At 43.6% G+C, this 22,047-nt stretch overlaps 1 protein-coding gene across 2 annotated transcripts in view; it reads right to left on the bottom strand.

Annotated features, from left to right (window-relative positions):
* Positions 1 to 4,204: 4,204 nt before the first annotated feature.
* Positions 4,205 to 22,047, bottom strand: part of KMO (kynurenine 3-monooxygenase (kynurenine 3-hydroxylase)) — a 30,931-nt gene continuing 13,088 nt past the window's right edge. For both annotated transcript variants that reach the window (XM_005884088.2, XM_014531611.1), the window contains exons 6-15: positions 18,422 to 18,509; positions 15,915 to 16,080; positions 13,461 to 13,532; positions 11,755 to 11,876; positions 10,276 to 10,423; positions 8,564 to 8,621; positions 7,851 to 7,933; positions 6,311 to 6,412; positions 5,931 to 5,990; positions 4,205 to 4,547 (exon numbers count right to left, since the gene is read on the bottom strand). In XM_005884088.2, coding sequence (XP_005884150.2) covers positions 4,374 to 4,547; positions 5,931 to 5,990; positions 6,311 to 6,412; positions 7,851 to 7,933; positions 8,564 to 8,621; positions 10,276 to 10,423; positions 11,755 to 11,876; positions 13,461 to 13,532; positions 15,915 to 16,080; positions 18,422 to 18,509 — 1,073 coding nt within the window. In that variant the 3' untranslated portion in view covers positions 4,205 to 4,373. The remainder of the gene's footprint in view (positions 4,548 to 5,930; positions 5,991 to 6,310; positions 6,413 to 7,850; positions 7,934 to 8,563; positions 8,622 to 10,275; positions 10,424 to 11,754; positions 11,877 to 13,460; positions 13,533 to 15,914; positions 16,081 to 18,421; positions 18,510 to 22,047) is intronic.

Below are 22,047 nucleotides of genomic sequence, written 5' to 3'. Positions count from 1 at the left end.
CCTAAGACCATCGGAAAACACATATAATTACATATTGTTTTTGTCATTAATCACTATGCTTTAATGATGTTCAATTTGTAACAATGAAATTGGGGGTCACCACAACATGAGGAGCTGTATTAAAGGGTCTCGGCATTAGGAAGGTTGAGAACCGCTGGTCTAGAGGCACCGCCTGCTTCCCTGTGGCCTCTGGTGCTGCCTGAGGCAACAGATGTGTCTCCGCAGCTGCCTCCAGGCCCTGCTGTGATTGGTCATTCCCAGCTCCCCAGCCATTGGAGAGTAATCTCACTGTTCTTCATCCTTATTCCACCCCCCCCATCCAATTATCAGTCTTTATCTCTTCAACCTCAAAGATGTTTCCATGTATCGTTTCCCCCCTCACCTCCTGCCACAGACACAATTCCTAAGGACCTTCATTTTCCTTCCTTGATTCTTGTTTTCCTCCGGTCCATTTTCTTCACGCTGCCACCAGAGTAATCATCCCCAAATATAAATATTCTCATGTCACTGCCTCGCTTAAACTCCTGTAGCCGTCCCATTGCCTTCATGATTGAAAACAAGGTCCCTGAGTGTGACTGCCAGGGCCCGCATGGCCATCCCTTGTCCGCCTCGCCAGCATCCTTTCCTGACACGCCCACTTTCTTGCCACTTGAGGGTTCAGCCAGCTGCAATCTTTTTTTAAAAAAATATATTTTATTGATTTTTTATAGCGAGAAAGGGAGAGGGATAGAGAGTTAGAAACATCCATCAGCTGCCTCCTGCACACTCCCTACTGGGGATGTGCCTGCAACCGAGGTACATGCCCTTGACCTGAATCGAACCTGGGACCCTTCAGTCCGCAGGCCGGCGCTCTATCCACTGAGCCAAACCAGTCAGGGCTGCAATGTTTCTTGTTCCTAGATCTTGCCACCACGCATCCTTTGCCTTAATGCTCTTCTTTTCCCTGGAACATTCTCCTGTCTTTCCTGCGACTCACCTCAGAAGGCGAAGCTCAGGATCCCCTGATGGTCTGAACTGGTCACCCATCCTGTGTGTTCCCGTAGCCCTCCCTCCTCCCCTCCCCCGTGGCATGAATCCCTCATGGAAGCAGTCCGTGTGCTTGTCACCCTCACCAAGCAGTGAGTTGATTCCTCAGGGCAGAGACCCGGTCTCCTTTTCTCACCCACAGCAGAACAGTCTGTGCGAGTGCTAGGTGACCAGCGACCGTTTCTGGAGTGAGAAACCAAGGGCAAAGGAAGGGGAAGTGGTGACTGTGGGAAGCGGGCCTGTCTGGTAGCTTGGGTTTTCTGTGGGTTCAAGTTCATCTCTAGGGGTTCAGTGTGCCCAAGAATAACCTAGAAAAGCAGGACTTGGATTTTGAATCCTATTTTCCAGTAGTGACCGCCTAGGAAGCTTCCAGATCAACTTGCCAGTCTGTGTCTTTGGTATATTACTGGTGAGGTTCTTTCCCATTAAAGCTGTGGTTCTTAACCTTCTGGCCCTTTAAATACAGTTCCTCATGTTGTGACCCAACCATAAAATTATTTTCGTTGCTACTTCATAACTTTAATGTTGCTACTGTTATGAATCGTCATGTAAATATCTGATATGCAGGATGGTCTTAGGCGACCCCTGTGAAAGGGTTGTTCGACCGCCAAAGGGGTCGCGACCCACAGGTTGAGAACCGCTGCAATAGACCCTTGGTCGCTATCCTTGTTGGAGTCGTGATCTGTGTAATGTTCGGGAAAATTACGTGTGAGAAAAGGTGCCAAGTGTATGTGTTTCGGTGATGATTGTTTATGTGATTAGAAGATTTTTAGATTCCACAAACTCAAGGGAGAAGAAAAAATTCCAAGAGAAATTATCTTTTGTATCTACGTGTCTGGTCCCTCTACTCTAAAAAAACAAAAACAAAAAAAATCAAATGTTTTAATTATTCATGTTACTTTCTATTCTCTGTCCATATGAATACATGATTTTAATAAGCACTAGTTTCTTAAATATAACTTTAGATAGTATCAATAATTTAGATATGTTAGTTCAGATATATTTTTAAGTACTATAAGCACATGCTCTAATTTATTTGGAAATTCTTCCTTAATTTTCATAATAATGCTAGAAATAAAAGGAACCCTTAAAGTTTGTTGAACTGCAATAAATTTCCCAGTTTAAACTTACATACTAAGTTTCAACAGTATACCAGGTACCTTTTTTAAAATCAGTATTTAAAGCATGTGTATTTTTGTAGCATAATGAGCTTAGTATAGTCAGAAATAACCAGTTTATTTAAGAGCATATTTTTGATGTACGGGAATATTTTCCCTCACCTTAATAACACATGTATAATAATAATAGGAGGAACTTCTAAAGAGCATTTTATCTGAGGAACTTTGTCAAAGAACTTTAAAATGTAAGCCCTTATTCCTTAATACCTCTACTGGGACAAACTAGGAGCAGATATGCTAATTTTATTTATTTTTGTTTTTAAATATATTTTTATTGATTTCAAAGAGTAAGGGAGAGGGAGAGAGAGAGAGAGAAACACCAGTGATGAGAGAGAATCACTGATCAGCTGCCTCCTGCAGGCCCCACACTGGGCATCGAGCCTGCAACCCGGGCATTGCCCTGCCCTGGAATTGAACTGTGACCTCCTGGTTCATAGGTCGACGCTCAACCACTGAGCCACGCCGGCCGGGTGAGATACGCTGGTTTTAACGGACTGGGACCACTTACGTTTCACCAAGTGCTCTTACCGGCAGCCAAGCCCCTGATGAAACCAATCACAGATTCCTCATCAAACCCCACTTCACAGTCATTAGCTGTGAATTGGAAGTCACAGCAGTTTCCGGCAAGAGTTCCTTTGGGAAATCAGTTCTCATTCAAGAGCAGCTGTGGGCTTAGCCGTGCAGAACTCTGCACATCACATGTTTGCTGCCTGCTCTGAGAATCCGAGGATTATAATCTGAATAAAAGAGTTTCCAGAATCTTGGAGAAATAGTCCCAATTTATCATGATTCTCTCAGGCTGTCTTTTAGCGATTTGACGATCTAGGTAAAATAATCTATTTTATACTTTAAGTAAATTAGAAAAGATTAAACACCATTAAAGGTTCTACAAGACTACATAGGTCAGTGATGGCGAACCTATGACACCTCTGACACGCGAACTCATTTTTTTGGTTGATTTTTCTTTGTTAAATGGCATTTAAATATATAAAATAAATATCAAAAATATAAGTCTTTGTTTTACTATGGTTGCAAATATCAAAAAATTTCTATATGTGACACAGCACCAGAGTTAAGTTAGGGTTTTTCAAAATGCTGACACGACGAGCTCAAAAGGTTCACCATCACTGACATAGGTCAATGGACTATATTAAAGATGAAGGGACTAAGGCTCCTAGAGATTAAGGGCTGGGCTCAGAGGCAGGTCCTGGGTCAGAACTTAGCCTCCCGGGTTGCGGGCTCGATCCCCAGTGGGAGGCGTGCAGGAGGCAGCTAGTCAATAATTCTCTCCCATCACCAATGTTTCTACCTCTATCTCCCTCTCCCTTCCTCTCTGAAATACATAAATTTGTTTTGGATAAACTTAAAACAATTTTTTTAAGTCAGTTTATTCTGGTTCTGCCGCAGCATGCAGTTCAAAAATAAGTTAGTACATTGCTTCTAAAAGTCTGAAATGGAATAAAATATGGCTTCGTGTTTATCGAATACCATCTCCCTTGGTTTCCTCTTGTACATGCAGATATTTAATTTAATTTATAAACACAACCCTTCCCATCCTTCACTCGGCATGGCATCCGTAGACTTTGCTGGTCTTCAGAAGGTAATACTGACCTTTGAAGACTGGAAAAGAATATCAATTCATTGTGATGAGGCCACAAATCCACTAGCAAGCCCCTAAATTCCTCATTTATAGTTCTAGTTTCAAGTGCGTCTGAGCCCTGTGCTTAGGTCAGTTGCATCTAAGCGATGAAAAGTGCCCTTACCATGTTAGGCAAATGGTGCTCTTTAGTCCCAGGTGTTGACTAAATCCTCTATTCTGCCCTTGAAAGAAAGTGTGGTCAGTGTCTTCCTAGACACCCCACAGCCTTCCTCTTCGAGAAGTGAAAGAGGTATCAGTTCACCTTTATATTTAGAAGGACATGACGTGAGCGTAGTGTTGTGCGAAGCTACTCATGGCAACTTGAAGTGGTGGCCTTAAAAACATTCTCAGTGAACACCCGGAAATTCCACATTGGATTTAATTCTAAGCCGACAAACATCTTCCATGAGGGACTTAAATATGATGATGGGAGCCATGGCTTTGATCCTGAGATTTGGTTACAGAGAAATCAAGTGTGTTTGCTACTTCAGGACCTTTCTGTCACCTGCTGATGACAGTGGAGATTTGTTCTAGTGACTCCAGGGAGTTTTCAGGGAAACGTGTCCTGTGTTCTGGAGGTTAGTGACCCAGTCCCATGGTCTTCTCAAGTAGTCCAGGGGCCTCGGGGCCATGGAGCGTATAAGGAAGTAGGTACTGCCGATGGCTATCAGTGTTCCGAAGAGAAAGAACCCTTTGTTTATCACCTGTAAACACAGCAAGAATTCTCATGTTATTCGTCCAGAGATTCAAATCTTTTTTTAAAATATATTTTTATAGATTTCAGACAGGAGGGGAGAGGGAAACATCAATGATGAGAGAGATTCAGACTCACAGCTCAGCCCCTGCACAGTGTCCGTGAGAAGAGCGTGGTGATCACGTTGCAGTATATACAAACATTGAATCATGTACACTTGAAATCAATGTAATGTTATATGTCAACTAGAGGCCCGGTGCACGAAAATTAGTGCACTCAGGGGGGTCCCTCAGCCCAGCCTGTGCCCTCTTGCAGTCCCTCGGGGGATGTCCACCTGCCAGCTTAGGCCTGCTCCCCGGGAGGATTGGGCCTAAGCTGGCAGTGAGACATCCCTCTGGCAGCCTGGGACAGCCTTAGCGCTGCCAAGGAGGCGGGACAGGTTCCCACCACTGCACTGACCACCAGGGGGCAGCTCCTGCATTGAGCATCTGCCCCCTGGTGGTCAGTGCACGTCATAGCGACTGGTCTTTCCGCCGTTAGGGTCAATTTGCATGTTACCCTTTTATTATATAGGATTACACCTTACACATTCAAAAAAAGATTTTGAAGACTGCTTACCATTCCGGCTCCTCCTCTAGCCACTTGCACATAGATTTGCTACCTTCCAGCTCCCCTGAAATCCTTGCCATTCCCACTAGGGCCATGTGGGGGGAGAGGGTCTTCAGCTTCCAGGCGCCTGGGCCCGCCCCCATTCTCTCCAGGGGCAGTTTATGTCTTTCCACGACATTTCCCCCACTCGTCTCTGAGCTCTGTGAAGGGCAGGGGCTAGTTCTTGTTTGCCACCAGGCCCAGCTCAGTCTCTACACTAAACAAAACCATTTGTTGGGTGAATGAAGTTGTGAGATTTCCAAAGTGGAAGATGTGGAATCTGAATGTCCATTTATTGGCTTCTCTAGGTCCATTGCCCAAAATGAGTGTGGCATAGCCATGCATTGGACTTAGCTTATGTTTTATAGGTGATTAATTTTTGTCCAATTTTACAAATGAAATCCCCAAGAGTATTACATGAAGCAGAAGTCAATTGCTTAAAAAAAGTCAAAAGTCACTTCGCTAAAATAGTCAAAAGTGTAGAGTTAGCACCAATTCTTTTTTTGTTTTTTAATATCTTCCCTTCCAAAGCTCGCATTCTCTCTCTCTCTCTCTCTCTCTCTCTCTCTCACCTTTGTACTTTCGACACATTGCCTTCTATGTACCCGGGACACTTTTTCTTTATTTGGAAGGCAAACATTTCATGTATCACAGCATTTCTGCGCTTGCCTGAAGTATGCAGAACCAAAACACTACCCATCTGGACACAGCCGATTAAGAACAAACAAAAACGTGAGTCCCCGACCTTTTTTTGCCAACGCCAGCGCAGCATCGCCTCATGGTACCTTATTCTGGAAAATGTGACCTGTAAGAAAGTTTAAAGAGCATTCTGTGTATTTTTGTTTTTAAATAGATTGTTATTGATTTCAGAGACGAAGGGAGAGGGGGCGTGAAAGAGAACCATCAACGATGAGAGTGATTCACTGATCGGCTGTCTCCTGCACACCCCCCACTGGGGATGGAGCCCGCAACCTGGGCATGTGCCCTTGACCGGAATCAAATCTGGGACCCTTCAGTCCGTAGACCGATGCTCTATCCACTGAGCCACACCAAGTAGGGCTGTGTAATTCTTTAATGGCTGAACAGAAGCTTAAAGTGAGGCAGAGTCTTACATTCAGACCTTACCATGGTGTAGAGGGGGATGAAGGTCGATGGCATGATCGCGTGAAGAAATCGCTCCACGTTCTTATGGAAGATGAACCATCTTGAGTTGACATGTGCTCGCATCTACAATAACGCAAGAGTTCTAAAGAATACCTTGAACCATGCACCCTTACTCCTTTCCTACAACTTATTACTCTTCATCTTCTTCATCACAAAGCCAGACACAAAGTAGTCAAATCAGTTCTTGTTTCCCAACCCCTTTTAGTCATTCTCAACAGTGCAGGGAGGACATGACCTTGAATAGGTCGAGCATTGGGATAAGGACACATATGTAATAACTTAATCAATAAAGAAGTTTTTAAAAAAAGAGGTCGAACATTGACACCAATCTGTTAGAGAACTCTGTTTTGCTCGGGGGTCAGTATGGGAACTCTGGAATTTGTTCAACTGCATCTGTTGGGTAATCTGGGAGCCAGGTGATTTGACTAATTCCTGTTGCTTCCTGGTTGGTTTGGAATATTGTTGATGGTAGGAAGTAATAAGATTAAACCTACTCTATATTCAGGACAAATATTGGGTTGTAGCTGTCTGGTTTTGAAAGACACAGGGAAGATATTCATGAGCCTTTGGGTATTGTTGTAGAACTTGACTCATTGCATATGAAACCGCTCTGCTCAAGGTGGAGGCCACGTGACTACTTTCTGTCTTATGAAGCCAGGGAAAAACAGCTACTCTCTCTTTACATTTGTCTTGTAAATTTTTTCATTGGATTCTTTTTAAACTAGAACCACGACAAATGGTTGTGAGCTTTTCATGTGATTGACTCAAAATGGAATTACGTTTTCCTTCAGATGACTCATCTTCTGACCATGAATTGTTTTGGTGTTGCTTTTTTTTTTTTTTGAAGGGCATAATAGCCCCAAGGGTATTCAATATTCAATGCTACCCTAAGGGTGGAGATTATAAGGTGAAGAGTGGAAAGGCGATTTCTTAGATTTTTCAGACATATTAACACATATCAAAGTTCTATGTTCATTAAAATAGCATGTTACTAACTCTAGTAAACGTCTAAGGTTTGAGTTTGTGAATGATCCGAGTTTGAACTGGCATTTGGTATTTTATCGTCTTCGTTGCCTCCTAAATGTCACTGAAGCGTAGATGGAGATGAGGTGTAGGGATGATTATCACCGTCTACATAGTCACAAACCACCGATGTGTAAGGAAAGCTGTGTGTGTGTGTATTCTTTTGTTACCTATTCTTTTTTTTTGTTTACAGTATTACAGATGTCTCCCATATTTTCCCTTTTTGCCCCCTTCCACCCAACCCCTGCCCCACCCCAGGCCTTCCCCATACTATTGTCTGTGTCCATGGGTTATGCATATATGTTCTTTGATTAATCTCTTCCTGTCCCCTCCCACCCCACACCCCACTGAGATCTGTTATTCTGTCCCATGCATCCATACCTCTGGTCCTATTTTCTTCATCCGTGAATTTTTAATAAAAGTTTGTTAGAGTGTCAGCGAATGACCTCATAGAATAGAGCCAAACCCTCTCACTCACCTCCACGTAATTGTACATGGACAGGTCTGAAACCGCATGGTCATCTGGAATTCTAAATCTTGAGAATTCAGGAAGACACATACCTAGAAGCCAAATTAAAGAATACATCGTTTTTGAGACAGTCTATAAAAATGAGCTGGACTCTGCATAGATAAAATTATTCTCTGACCTTTTATTCTCTCTAACCTTTTATTTTTTAATATACTTGTATTGATTTCAGAGAGGCGACTGTTGGCGATTTCTTTTACAGATAAAAATTATGTACATTTCATTTTAGAATTGTGTATAAAATGTTTAAACTTTCATACTTGTAAAATTGGCATGTTGGTGGAATCAGTTTTAATCAAAAGGCAAATGAAGTATCAGATTGAAACCTTTGATGGGGCAAAAAGTGAGAAAACCCCGGAGCTGCTGACAGTGTTTCTGAGGGCCGCTGTCGGGGGCGCAGGCAGGGTGGTACCGCAGGTTGAACGGGAGAGAAAGGAGCATACGCCACCAAATTTTGGTCTCAAAACTTTATCTTAAAGCAAACTAGGTTTCCCCTCTGGCTGCTCCTTGTCTGATACGGTCAACGAGAGTGGCAGGATCTATGAGCAGAAACGTTTATCCTGAACAGGAACTGGGCAGAGGGGGTTTGGGTCAGGCAGGATGAGAACTAGGCCCACCGTCAATCAGCAGGGCTAGTCCGCGTCCACCTGAGAAATTGTACTTACTGAGGTCATTATTGAACTTCTCCATTAACTCATCAAATACCAGGCAGTCTTCAAACCCCTAAAATAAGAAACAAACGGGGGAAAATGAACTGGAAATCACCAACGCTTCTTAGCAATTTTGAACAGACCTCCCATGGGCAGGTCATAGGATGTTTACCCTCAACCAGCACACAACACTGAAGAGCCACGCCCAGCATTATATGAACCTTCCATGAGTATTAGAATTATATTGGAACTCTCCAGGTCTTTAAGATTCACATTTAATGACAGGATAGAACTCTCATATAAATTTAGTTCCTATAAGCCAAGAGCACAGCGAATTTCCAATATGAAGAACTCCACAAAATTAGGAAGGTGCTATGCTAACTACAGTGGGAAAGAAGAAAATCAAAAGCTATATTTCCCGCTTTCTAAAAATTCAAACTACAGTTTTAGAGGCGATCTAAAATATGTAAAAGTTAAAAGATAAGTTTTCACATCAAATATAGAAATTACATCTGAAACAAATAAATTGACTTGCCATTTATATAGACTGTTTATTTCAATGTGACAGAAACCCTCTATGGCTGAGATAATAACACTTTTAAACTCTTAATTCATTTGCTTCCCAAGGATCTCTATAAGGTAGTTACTAATGCAATCCCAATTTTACAGATAAGGAAATAAAGATAAGTTAGCTGTGCAAAGTGTAATTGTAGAGTGAGGATTTGAACCCACGCCTTTTGATGCCAGAGCCTTGAGTACTTATCCACTAAAATTGGTGTGTTCTTAGGTTTTCATAAAACAAAATGTTTACCACTGCTTTGTAGAAATTGGATTCACCACCTATTTATACTTGGAATGTATCCCAGTAACCAAAACAATAAAAGACTATGATTAGAAAGCTATTAGTTATCAAATACACACATGATATTTGAACACTATTTCTTTTCTGAAATATTTTTCTAGCCAGAATGATAACATTTCCCTGAAAGCAATAGTATTCAACACCTAATCTGTTTCACAGTTTTATTCAACCCCATCGATTGTGGTTTCCATTCCTTTGGGGGGAAAAAAGTGAAGGAAAAAAAGATCATTTGAGATCTTTTCTTTCTTTGCACCTAACATTTATATTCTTATGCATGATATCTAGAAAAAAAATTTTAAAAACGAAGTTTTGTATTGCTGGTAGTCAAGTCTCCAAATGTTAAGCTACCAACACATTTTCTAAGTGCACCGATAACTATCTTAGGCTTCATGCTTCTTTTTCTACATTAAATTGCTGGATCAAGTAATTCAAGACTTGCCTATAGTTACTGATGAATCTAGTTAAACAGCTGGTATGATGGTTGCATTGATTGTGTTCTCAGAGACTCTGTGAGGATAGTGTTAGTTACGTTTTATTTTTTCTGGGGTTTTTTTTTTGCTGTTGTTGTTAATCCTTACTGAAGGATATTTTTTCATTGATATTTAGAGAGAGTGGAAGGGAGAGGGAGAAACATCGAAGTGAGAGAGACACTTGGACTGATTGCCTCCCAACCAGGGCCAGGGTTGGAGCCTGCAACCAAGGTATGTGCTCTTGACTAGAATCGAACCCGGGACCCTTCAGTCTGAGGGCCGATGCTCTGTCCCCTGAGCCAAACCCACTAGGGCATGTTTGGTTTTATTTAAGATATTATTACCTGGGGAAGGTGTGTGTGTGTGTGTGGGCGGGGGGACGGCAGAGAACTTACTGCGTTCATTCCTTGCCCAAAAAAGGGCACAATGGCGTGAGCTGCGTCTCCCATCAGCACACAGCGTGACTTAAAGTGAAAAGGGGAGCACTTCACCGAGATCATGGGCTGGGCGGGCAGCAGGAAGAAGTCCCGTGTCAGGGCTTGCCTTCAGAGAAAGAGAAACGGAATGGAAAGATGGTAAACTAGGCACTAAACACTGCCCCGTTCTCTCACGTCTATTGGCTTCGTTACCATAGGACTTTATTGACGGATAAATACACAAGAATGGCAGGAGAGGGAGAAACTGAAGTTTCTTCTGATCCCCACATTTCATTTCTTAAAAAGATATATTCTTATTGATTCCAGAGAGGAAAGGAGAGAGAGAGAGAGAGAGAAACATCAATGATCAGAGAGAATCATTGATCAGCTGCCTCTCTCATGCCCCCTACTGGGCATGTGCCCTGACCAGGAATCAAAACATGACCTCCTGGTTCATACATAGGTCAGTGCTCAACCACTGAGCCACATCGGCCAGGCCTGATGTTCATTTTAAAGATGAAAACCCTGAGACTCAAGGAAGTCAGGGGCAGAGAAGTCTTAAAACCGTGCTCTTTCTGCAGCCTTGTGTGCCTCCATGCAGACATCATCGAGGGGAGAAAGTGAGCTGGACTCCAGGAGGGAGGGACAGTGGGACACAGGCACTGAGTGAGGCCAGGGGACAGAGGCCCACAGGGCGGGGTGATGCTGACATGGGCCCGAGGAGCCAATACCATCACTCTCTATGTGCCAGACTCTGTGATGAATGATTCATGGGCGCAGTGCCCTTCAGTCCTCACAGTAAACCTCTGGGGCAGGCACCATTGCTATCGCCGTTTTACTGTGGGGCTGAGACGTAGGAAAGCTTGCACAGCTGGTACGTGAACTTGGGGCTGCTGGTATCTGCTGTGGCTCAGAGCTGCTTGTTCACCAGGGGCCCGAGAGCCCGCGCAGGATATAGACAGGCCCGGGGACACGGGTGACTTGTCTCCCAGAGAAACTGGCTATGGCCTGGGGTTGTTCAACTCACTGCTCACAGCACAGCGTCCGCTTTCGCTAATACAGGCTTCATGTCTAGGTCACTGCCCAACTGGGCATGTGTAAGCAAAACAGATAAGGCGCATAATCTCCATTTGATTTCTGAATAACTCAGACCAATGGAGCAAAAGTCATGATTGCGTATCTGTTTGTTTGTTTGTTGTTGTTGTTAATCCTCACCCGAGGATATGTTTCCATTGATTTTTAGAGAGAGTGGAAGGTAGAGGGAGAGGGAGAGAGAAACACCGATGAGAGACACATCGACTGGTTGCCCCCTGCATGCACCCTGGTCGGGATCGGGGAGCCTGCAACCAAGGTACGTGCCCTTGACCAGAATCACACCCGGGACCCTTCAATCCGCAGGCCAACGCTCTATCCACTGAGCTGGACTGGCTAGGGACGATGGCACATCTCAAGACTTACTCTCCCATGAGAGGGACGGCGTCCGGGAAGTACTTGTGGAAGAAATCCAGCACGTCTCTGCTGGTGGGAAGTTTCTCGAACTCTTCGAAGGGCATGAACAGAGTGCAGGTGAAAGTTTTGTTCTGTGAGGAAAGGAACAGGGTGAGCGGGACTAGGAGGCCCATGATGTGGGCACAAGTGTGAACCCCCAAATCGCAGGGCTCCGGCTGTGGCAGATGGCACCTGGGAGGAGTGTCCAAGCCAGGGGTCCTCAAACTACGGCCCGCGGGCCACATGCAAATACAAATATTGTATTTGTTCCCGTTTCGTTTTTTTACTTCAAAATAAGATATGTGCAGTGTGCATAGGAATTTGTTCATAGTTTTTTTTTAATCTATAGTCCGGCCCTCCAACGGTCTGAGGGACAGTGAACTGGCCCCCTGTTTAAAAAGTTTGAGGACCCCTGGTCCAAGCAGACAGGAGAGGCAGCCTCGCGCTCCCCGACGCCCAAAGGAAAATGCTGCTGAGGCTCCAGCTACTCCTCTGCTTCTCAGTCATTAGGGGAATTTCTACCTTGTGAGTTTCAGACATTTTCACCAAGCAAACACCACACCTCGGATTACTACTAGGTTGGTTGGATTTAATATCACCTCCCTGTTTTCCTCTATCATTCGTCTTATGACAGTATGAATAGGCATTGGACCCAAGATTGATACCAAGAGAAAAAAAGATAACAGAAAAAGACCAACAGATAACGCTATCAATCTACATTGCATAATAACAATAACAGCAACCACAACAATGAAATAACAATAATACTATACATTTTTATATAAAAACGTGGAGAGTCTAATGAAAGAACAGCCCTACTCTTTTTTGATAATGTATATTCCAATTTATATATATAAAAGCCTAAGTGACTGTTCCACCGTTTGACCCTTCAGTCGTGGAGAGTCTAATGAAAGAACAGCCCTACTCTTTTTTTGGTAATGTATATTCCAATTTATATATATAAAAGCCTACTTTTATATATATATAAAAGTGACTGTTCCACCGTTTGACCCTTCAGTTGGTGGCTATGATGCACACTGACCATCAGGGGGCAGACACTCAATGCACAGGCATGGAAACATGGAACAGACTGATGAATCTCAGAGGGAAGGGGGAAGGGGGGAGGGCAGGAAGAGATTAACCAAAGATCTTACATGCATACTAGAGGCCCGGTGCACGGATTCATGCACCGGTGGGGTCCCTTGGCCTGGCCTGCAGGGATCAGGCCAAAATCAGCAGTCCGACATCCCCTGAGGGGTCCCAGATTGCGAGAGGGCGCAGGCCAGGCCGAGGGACCCCACTGGTGCATGAATCCGTGCATCGGGCCTCTAGTGTTTTATAAATCTTAAAAACTGAAAGTACTTCCTAATGCACAACCTAAGTCTCTTTGGCTTTTTGGGGGCCACTTCTTCCTTCACTGTCTTGGGAAAGATGACAGGCTCCACAACACAGAACCCCCATCAGTCATTCATGGATGCTGACTCTCCTTTCCAATGTAAATAATCGGAATGGCTTCAGTTTTCCCTCCGTAAGCCCCGAGTTTCAAAGATGTGATCACTCTATAGCCTACACGATGCTGAGGTTAATTAGGTATACACATACTCAGTGCAAAAGTGAATAAAGAACAACATTGATTGTAGACGCAAAATTACAGGAGCTGAGAGATGCCATACTACCTTGTTAGGAAGGGCAATCATCATGAAGGTGTTTCGAGGCCAGATGTGCAGATAATTCGGTTCCATGGCAAACTGCAGAGCAATGTGTATATACCTGATTAGTGTGTTAATGCAATGCACCTATAAAACAGACTATGCTTACTAGTACTTTATAATTTTCCCACAGGAACTTAAATCAGTGTCATATTCATGATATCTATTACTACAAAGTAGAAATAGTCTTAGACAATACTTTGTGCTCTGTTTTTATAAACTCAACATTAGGTTATATATATATATATCTCCATTGCCTTTTATTAAAAATGTACTTGATCACTTGACTTTAAAAAGTTTAAAATCAATACCCTATCAATACCCAGTATGGTGGTGTTAGGTATAATTGAAGATTTGAAAACAGGCTATAAGATGTTCTCTCTCTCTTCTCTTTATTTCCATACACAAACACACATAAGCATTATACATAAAATATATATATATTGACACATATAAGCTATATATGTATGGATACACACATATATATAAGGTATCCCAAAAATGTTTGCTCATACTTTGAATGATTTTGAAGGCAGTGTTTATTAAAATACATTTCACTTTCAAAATTGAACTATCAGCTGTTAAAGTGTATATACATTTTGGGGGGGGCACCCTGTATGTGTGTATACAATATTTTTAGATTTTATTTTTCACCTTATTTGGGGACTTATTTGTATGAATGGAAGGGTCCTAATTTAAATTTCATGGGCAAAGCCAAATTTTACAAAATAGCCTCTTATCATTTGTTTCCTACAACATAAATAGTAGAGAGGTCTGGCCTTTACAGCAAAATAGTAAGTATTGATTGTTGGGTAGATCAATGGACCCAAGAACTAATACAAACCCTTATTGTTCCCAGGGATATTTTATATATACAAGCATAGCCAATCAATTTTCCAACTATTTCAAGTTCCCATTGCTTTTTACAATTGTGTAGAAAGCACTTACCATGTGTATATTGTACATGCTAAGAAGAACACAGAAGCACAGAACTGTCTCCTAGGTAACATTTGCATACTTTGTGTTAGGAGAAGAGAATATTCCTTCCTGGATTTTTAATCCCCAGAGCCCCAAAGAGAGCCCAGTACATAGACATAGCAATGAATCAATGCATAACTCTTTGATCTCAAAGATCTCACGGTGCAGTTGAATAGACAACATATATCTATACAGAAAGCCAAATAACTTCCCTTTAACAGCAGTTCAAGTGGTAGAGAAACAATAGGTGATTTGGAGCTAAATTAGAAGTATAGGAAGTAAAAGCTGGGCAGGTAAGAAATTTGTGGGGCGGGAGAAGTTAAAACAAGGGATTCCTGGCCCTAGCTGGTTTGGCTCAGTGACTAGATCATTGGCCTGCAGACTGAAGGGTCCCGGGTTCGATTCCGGTCAAGGGCACATGCCCAGGTTGCAGGCTTGATCCCCAGTAGGGGGCATGCAGGAGGCAGCCAATCCATGTTTCTCTCTCATCATTGATGTTTCTCTCTCCCTCTCCCTGCCTCTCTGAAATTAATAAAAAATATATTTAAAAAAAAAAGAATTAGTAAACACATTTTTTGACCAGGAAGAAGAAATAGAAAGACAAAATCTTAAAATATGGACCTGACTGATGATACATTTTGGTATATAACTGGTATATGCTACCACTATCCCGAATTGACCAGTTATATTGCAGATATCTGCATTTCAGACAGATTAAATCCGTATCTTGAAAAATGGATTTTTTGTATGCAAATCAGGTATTTAACTACGCTGTTTATTGTCCTTACGTATAAGCCAAGATCCTTCTTCCTTTTGTGGGTATTTTAGTTTTCATAATAAGTTCCTACATTTACTTGCTTATGACAATATAAAATGTACATATCACATATTTGCCTCCGGACACATATGGTTCAACATGGGAATAAGAAAACTCTTTGGAGAACATTCACAGTGATACATCTGACAAGGGGTAAATATCCAATATTGCTAAGGAGCTTTAAAACTTAACACCAAACACTCCAATTAAAAAATGGGCAAAGAGCCCTAGCCTATTTGGCACAGCGATATCAACCTATGAACCAGGAGGTCACGGTTCGAGTCCTGGTTGGGGCACAGGTGATCATGATCCCCAGTGTGGGGCATGCAGGAGGCAGCCAATCAATGATTCTCTCTCACCATTGATGTTTCTATCTCCCTCTCCCTTTCTCTCTGAAATCAATAAAATGATATATTTAAAAAACATATCTTTCAATAGAGGGAAGGGAGAGACAGGGATAGTATTAAAGAGATAATCTGTGCCCCAATTTATTTTTAGTGACAAAATACTTGTGTCAAACCTCAAAACTGACCAAGACATGCAACTGAGCACAACTTCTATGCCGACCTGAGGTGGAGTGTGGGGCTTGGGGGAGGATAAGGGGGATGAGAAAGGGAAGGACTTACATCCCCATTCCTAGGTGGGATGGTCAGTTCCATGTACCCGTGAGGAATGTACTGCTGACTGTAATCGAAGCGGGGTTTCTTCATGAGGTGACCTCTGACCGTTGAATAGGCTCCATCACAGCCTACAATGAGGTCATAGGTGACATCTTTGGGAACTTGGTCAGATCTGAAAAATAAAATGAACCATCTGAAAACAAACAAACAAACAAAAAAGGCAGCTAGCGAGTGGGCCTACTCCTCACTTTGACACCCCTCACCTCCTGCTCTGAGTTGATAGCTATGCAATGAAGACGGTAACACGTATTCTTAGGATGGGTTTTCCTCTGAGAACGAGAATAACACACAGCCGGACTGAGGAAGAAAGGCTCTTGAGGCCGTAGAAGTGGGCCTGAGAGTTGAGTTCCCTGCATGAAGGGAGAGGATCTTGAAAAGAAGGCAAAGCATTCCAAGTGGAGGGGATGTATGAGCCACCGCAGGGGTGTGAGCAGGGCTTTGCGGGAGCAATACATTTGGCTTGACAAAAGGGTAGCAGGAAAAAAATAGCCTCAGAAAAGAATACAGTGCGGGGAGGGGGAAAAAGGGAGGAGAGACTCCTATATAATAAAAGCGAAGTATGCAAATTGTCCCCTCGACCGGGAGGTCATCCGGGAGTTTGACCAGGGAGCGGGGCCGGCCAGGGGAAGGGAGTACCGGACCAGAAGCTGACAGCCGTGGGAGGGGGAAAAAGGGAGGAGAGACTCCTATATAATAGTGAAGTAGGCAAATTGTCCCCTCGACCGGGAGGTCATCCAGTAGTTTGACCAGGGAGCAGGGCTGGCCAGGGGAAGGGAGAGAGTACCCAACCAGCAGCTGGCAGCCACTAGGACCCCTACCAGTGCACAGATTTTGTGCACTGGGCCTCTAGTTTCGAATGTTCAGACAAAAGATTTCAATACACTATCCTGGCCAAAGGGGAAAATTGCACTCACAGGGGTTGCGTTGATGTGGAGGCAGAATGTAGAAGAGAAGGGGAACGGGACCAGGTGAGCGAAGCAGCTGCCTGTGCAGGTGTGACAGCCAAGGACTGTGGTGTTCAGGAAGAGGAAGGCATAGACTCTGAGGCCATTAGAAAAGTTGGAAAAAAATGGGGAAAGGGGCCTGGCCGGTGTGGCTCATTGGCTGAGCGTCAACCTATGAACCAGGAGATCATCATTCAATTCCCAGTCAGGGCACATGCCTGGGGTTGCGGGCTCGATCCTCAGTGTGGGGCGTGCAGGAGGCAGCTGATCAGCGATTCTCTCTCATTATTGATGTTTCTATCTCCCTCTCCCTCTCCCTTCCTCTCTGAGATCAATAAAAATATATTTATTTTTTTAAAAGAAAATAGAGAAAGGGACACATGACAATAATTGTAATTATCTGGGTAATAGTACTGGGGATGTCAGGAATGGGACACACTTGGAGAAAAGCAGATGATCAAGGTTTTAGATGTGTTAGAGGTCATGGCAAGATGGTTTTCGATTTGGTTTTGGTTTTTGAATCCTCACCCCCAAGAATATTTTCCCATTGATTTTTAGAGAGAGGGAAAGACAGAGCGAAACATGGATGTGAAAGAAAGACATGGATTGATTGCCTCCTGCACACACCTTGACCAGGGCCCAAGCTGGTGAGGAGCCTGCAACCAAGGTACGTGCCCTTGACCGGAATCGAACCTGGGACCCTTCGGTCCACACGCCGACGCTCTATCCACTGAGCCACACTGGCTAGGGTGTCCTCTGAAGGTGTCTCATGAGAAATTAACATTGATTAGGATTGAATGAAGGACCGAGGATGAAGGTGCAGGCCTGGGCTAGCGATGTGTGAGTTGACAAGTGGTTGTCAAGTGAACTGGAAATCCATGACACATCACAAGAGTGGGGCACGAGGCTTGGACCTTTAGAGGAAATGGAACTTTAGAGGAAATAGAACTTTAGAGGAAATGGAGCTTTAGAGGAAAAAGAACTTTAAGGAAATAGAACTTTAGAGGAAATGGAGCTTTAGAGGAATAGAACTTTAGAGGAAATAGAACTAAGGACAAGCAGACTAGCAGCATCCAGAAAGGGGTGAGATGCAGGGTCATGTAGAGTCGTCTGTTTCCCGGGAGGAGAGAAGTGTAAGCACAGTGTGGTGGACTCTAGAGCAGGGGTGGGCAAACTTTTTGACTCGAGGGCCACAATGGGTTCTTAAACTGGACCGGAGGGCCGGAACAAAAGCATGGATGGAGTGTTTGTGTGAACTAATATAAATTCAAAGTAAACATCATTACATAAAAGGGTACGGTCTTTTTTTTTTTTTAGTTTTATTCATTTCAAACGGGCCGGATCCGGCCCTCGGGCCATAGTTTGCCCACGGCTGCTCTAGAGCCTCGTTGAATCACCCTTTTAGTCGTCATTTAACTCTTTCCAAAGAGCCAAAGAGCAAAGTTTACAGATAAAGGTCGCTCGGACCCCTCACTGCTCCCTCTGAAGCCGACAGGGGCGGGCCATTACCCAAGGACGGTGATGGTTCCTTCCTCCAGGTTGCATGTTAACAGCCGGTGGCCAAAGTACACCTTGGTGTTGGGGTATTTCTCCACCGCTGGGGGGACAGGGGAGAAAGCAGACACGAGTCAAGTTCTCAATCTGACTCACTTCATCCAAGTGAAATAGGGATCATCCTGACCACCGCATGATAGAGTGATTTATTCCTATCCACGGCAACATGATTGAAGTGGCATTTTATTTGGTAAAAGTTCCAGGGTAATTTATAGTAAAAGACATGAATAAAAATCAACCACTCTCATCTCAAAAAGAAAAGAAAAGATCCAACTAACTCCATTATGCAAATTCTCACATTGCTAAGATTATTGGCAGCCTGGAAAGGAAATAATTATTACATATTTTAAAAGTTGCCAGTAACTTAAGGCTTTCTTTGTGATTGAAAATACTCAGCCAAATTCTTTCTCATACGATGCCTGCTGTAAGCCCCCTAGACTTCTAATTCAAGTTGTAACAAGTGTTGATTGTTGATACTAATGCTTTTTATAATCACACACTGAAACCCTTGGGGGGAAAAGAATTAAAATATTTGAAATGACTCAATAAATAGAGTCAGGTTATTTTAGTGCTGTGTTTTTGTTTTGTTTTTTCTCCTGCTAGTCATCTCTGGAATTTAGCCATTTTCATTTTCTGAACTATTAATTATGTTCTTGTCATAGTCGTAAAATATGTTTTTCATCCATATGAGTTCTCAAGGATAGGGAAGCTGTCATTACAGGCTATTTGTTGGTTTTAAAGCTACCAATCAGGATGTGGGGATTAGTTCACAACCATTCGCCTTATAAATAGAGTAAGGATGATGCTGGCAGGAAAAGGAAGATGCCTGCGACCACAGGAAGCAAAAAGCCAGGAAACGGATGCCAGAGCTTCTGACTTTCAACTCGGTATTCCCGCCTCTACTTCCTTCCTTTTTGTCTCAAATTTTGGATTCTTTTGTCCCATTTTTAAATTGTATTTTTATTGATTTCAGAGAGGAAGGGAGAGGGAGAGAGAGAGAGAGAAACATCAATGATAAGAGAGAATCATGGATCAGCTGCCTCCTGCACGCCTCACACTGGGGATCGACCGGGCATGTGCCTTGACCTGGAATCGAACTGTGACCTCCTGGTTCATAGGTCGATGCTCAACCACTGAGCCACACCGGCCGGGCCCTTTTGTTCCATTTTTGAGTTTGATTTGGTGTGTGAAGACTTAAAGATTCTTGAACGTGGGATTGGAAGTTTTAGAATACTGAAGTCTGAGCGACCTTAAACCAAAGACTTATTTACATATAAGAAATCCCTTGGCAAATAAATTTGGAGAAATCAGCATTTACCTGAGTCACTAAGGCTAACTTTTACTAATATTGTGTTTTCTTTGATTACAAAATCTGCATTATTAACCGGTCCACCTAGTATATGTTATTGACTTCAGAAAGGAAGGGAGAGAAGGGAGAGATAGAAACATCAATGATGAGAGAGAACATTGTTCAAGTCACCTGTTTCTTTTTAGGTTTTCAATAGGGTTAACACAACATTTACAATGACACGTGTCACTGGCACTTGCGGCGACATCTGGGACAGCACTGCCCTAGAGGATCTGCAGTGTAGACTCGTAGAGTAAAGGCCCCGAGAAGTACTGGAAGATTACCAGGAAGACTTAAAACTTGCTTGAGGCAGGACTCAGCAAACTCCCTTGGCCCTGTGTCCTTTTCCTGTTGGTCTGGCTTAGCCATGACTAACGCCCCACAGATGAGTGAATCATGACAGGTTCGCTCACGAAACGCTGATGCCGGAAAATGCGTTAGTTAGAATGTCTCAGGGAAGGCCGCTCAGTCAGGAGGAAATGAGCGTTTACAATGAACTGTCCATGGAGAATGGGCGGCTCAGACAGTAGACTTGTGTAAAGGAACAAAGCACGTTACATCCCAAACAAAGTGTAGGAGCCAGAAGGCCCGCATTCATTTTCCTAACGGATTTATAGCATGCATTTATTTATTTATATTTTGTTTTTCATTCATTTCAGAGAGGAGGGGAGAGGGAGAGAAACATCCATGATGAGAGAGAATCATGGATCGGCTGCCTCCTGCACGCCCCCTACTGGGGATCGAGCCCACAACCCGGGCATGTGCCCTTGACCGGAATCGAACCCGGGACCCTTCAGTCCGCAGGCCGATTGCTCTAGCCACTGAGCCACACCAGCTGGGACGTGTTCATAGCATTTCTGAGCTTGCATGCTGCGCAGCACATGTCAGTGGCAAGCAGTGAGGGGAGCTTCTGACCTGGGCACCGAGGCTGGGTCTTCCTGCCTGTGTTAGCGCCTTGGTGTTAGCAGATGTTTCATATATAACATGGGAGGCGGTGACAGTTGCAGTTAAAAGCATGGACTTTGGAATAAACAGACTCCAGTTCAAATCCACATTCTGCCACTTATTAACAGTGTTACCTGTTGCCCCGTGGGGCCCTCGAAGCCTCCTGCCCCATCTGTACAGCTGAGATGAAGGTAATTCCCACCTCACCCGGTTGTGGGGAGGGTTATACAAATTGCGGCATATAAAGCACTTACTATAGTGCCTGGTGCCTCGATGCATGGTTGCTATGATTTTCACCTTAATAAATTCAGAGGGTACTAGAAAAAGATGGTCTTAGGTTGCCAATACTACATTTTCAAAAGCTCATGTTGAAAATTACACCTTCTTACGGTCAACATGAATCTATCTAGCCACCTAGCCCCACTCTGCTCTTCTGCCCATCCAAAAAACAATCTTACAAATGTATGTAAAGAAATTGAATTAAGAATACTAAGCCCTGGCTCAGTGGTTGAGCGTCAACCTATGAACCAGGAGGTCACGGTTGGATTCCAGGTCAGGGCACATGCCCAGGTTGTGGGCTTAATCCCCAGGGTAGGGTGTGCAGGAGGCAGCCGATCCATGATTCTCTCTCATCATTGATGTTTCTATCTCTCTCTCTCTCTCTCTCCCTTTCTGAGATTAAAAAAAAAAAAGAATACTAAGCTCTATTTGTTTGTTTCTCATTTTTCTAAGCCTTATTTGTTAAGTCCCTGGTGAATTAACTAGAAGGACTTTCTCCATCACTCCTCCTCCCGGTTTAATTCAATTCCATTCAAAAGGCACATTGCAAATGGCTTTGGGTAGGGAACTGTGGGGGAAACACAGATAAATCACAGGCAACCGCTGCTCTCCAAAGAACAGAGACTGCTGGTCTCCATCCAGACGGACGGACTCAGCAGACAGGAGGCGAACTGCAGGGAACGAATGCTGGAGGACAGAGAACTACTGTGGTCAAGGGATGTGGTCGGATTGGTTAGCCAAGCTGCAGATTCAGTGACCAACCCAGGCTTTTCCCCATTAATGCGTGGGCCTTCTTAGTTACTCAGATTAGAAACCTCGGGGTTACATTTTACTCCTTCCTCTTTCTCAACCTCCCACGCCCTCTATCTTTGGGTCTCCTACAAATACCTTGAATCTGCTCCCTGCCCTCCAACCCTGTTCCTGTAGCTTTAGTCCAGGGCCTTATTTTTGCACACAAGCATCATCCCAAATCTCTGAAGCTTGTCCTCTCTATTAGCCTCCACACTGC

This window comes from Myotis brandtii, unplaced genomic scaffold, assembly GCF_000412655.1.
Source record: "Myotis brandtii unplaced genomic scaffold, ASM41265v1 scaffold816, whole genome shotgun sequence".
In the NCBI taxonomy this organism is placed as follows: Eukaryota; Metazoa; Chordata; class Mammalia; order Chiroptera; family Vespertilionidae; genus Myotis; species Myotis brandtii.
The sequence above is the reverse complement of the archived record's forward strand: the minus strand, read 5'-3'. Positions and strand labels throughout refer to the sequence as shown.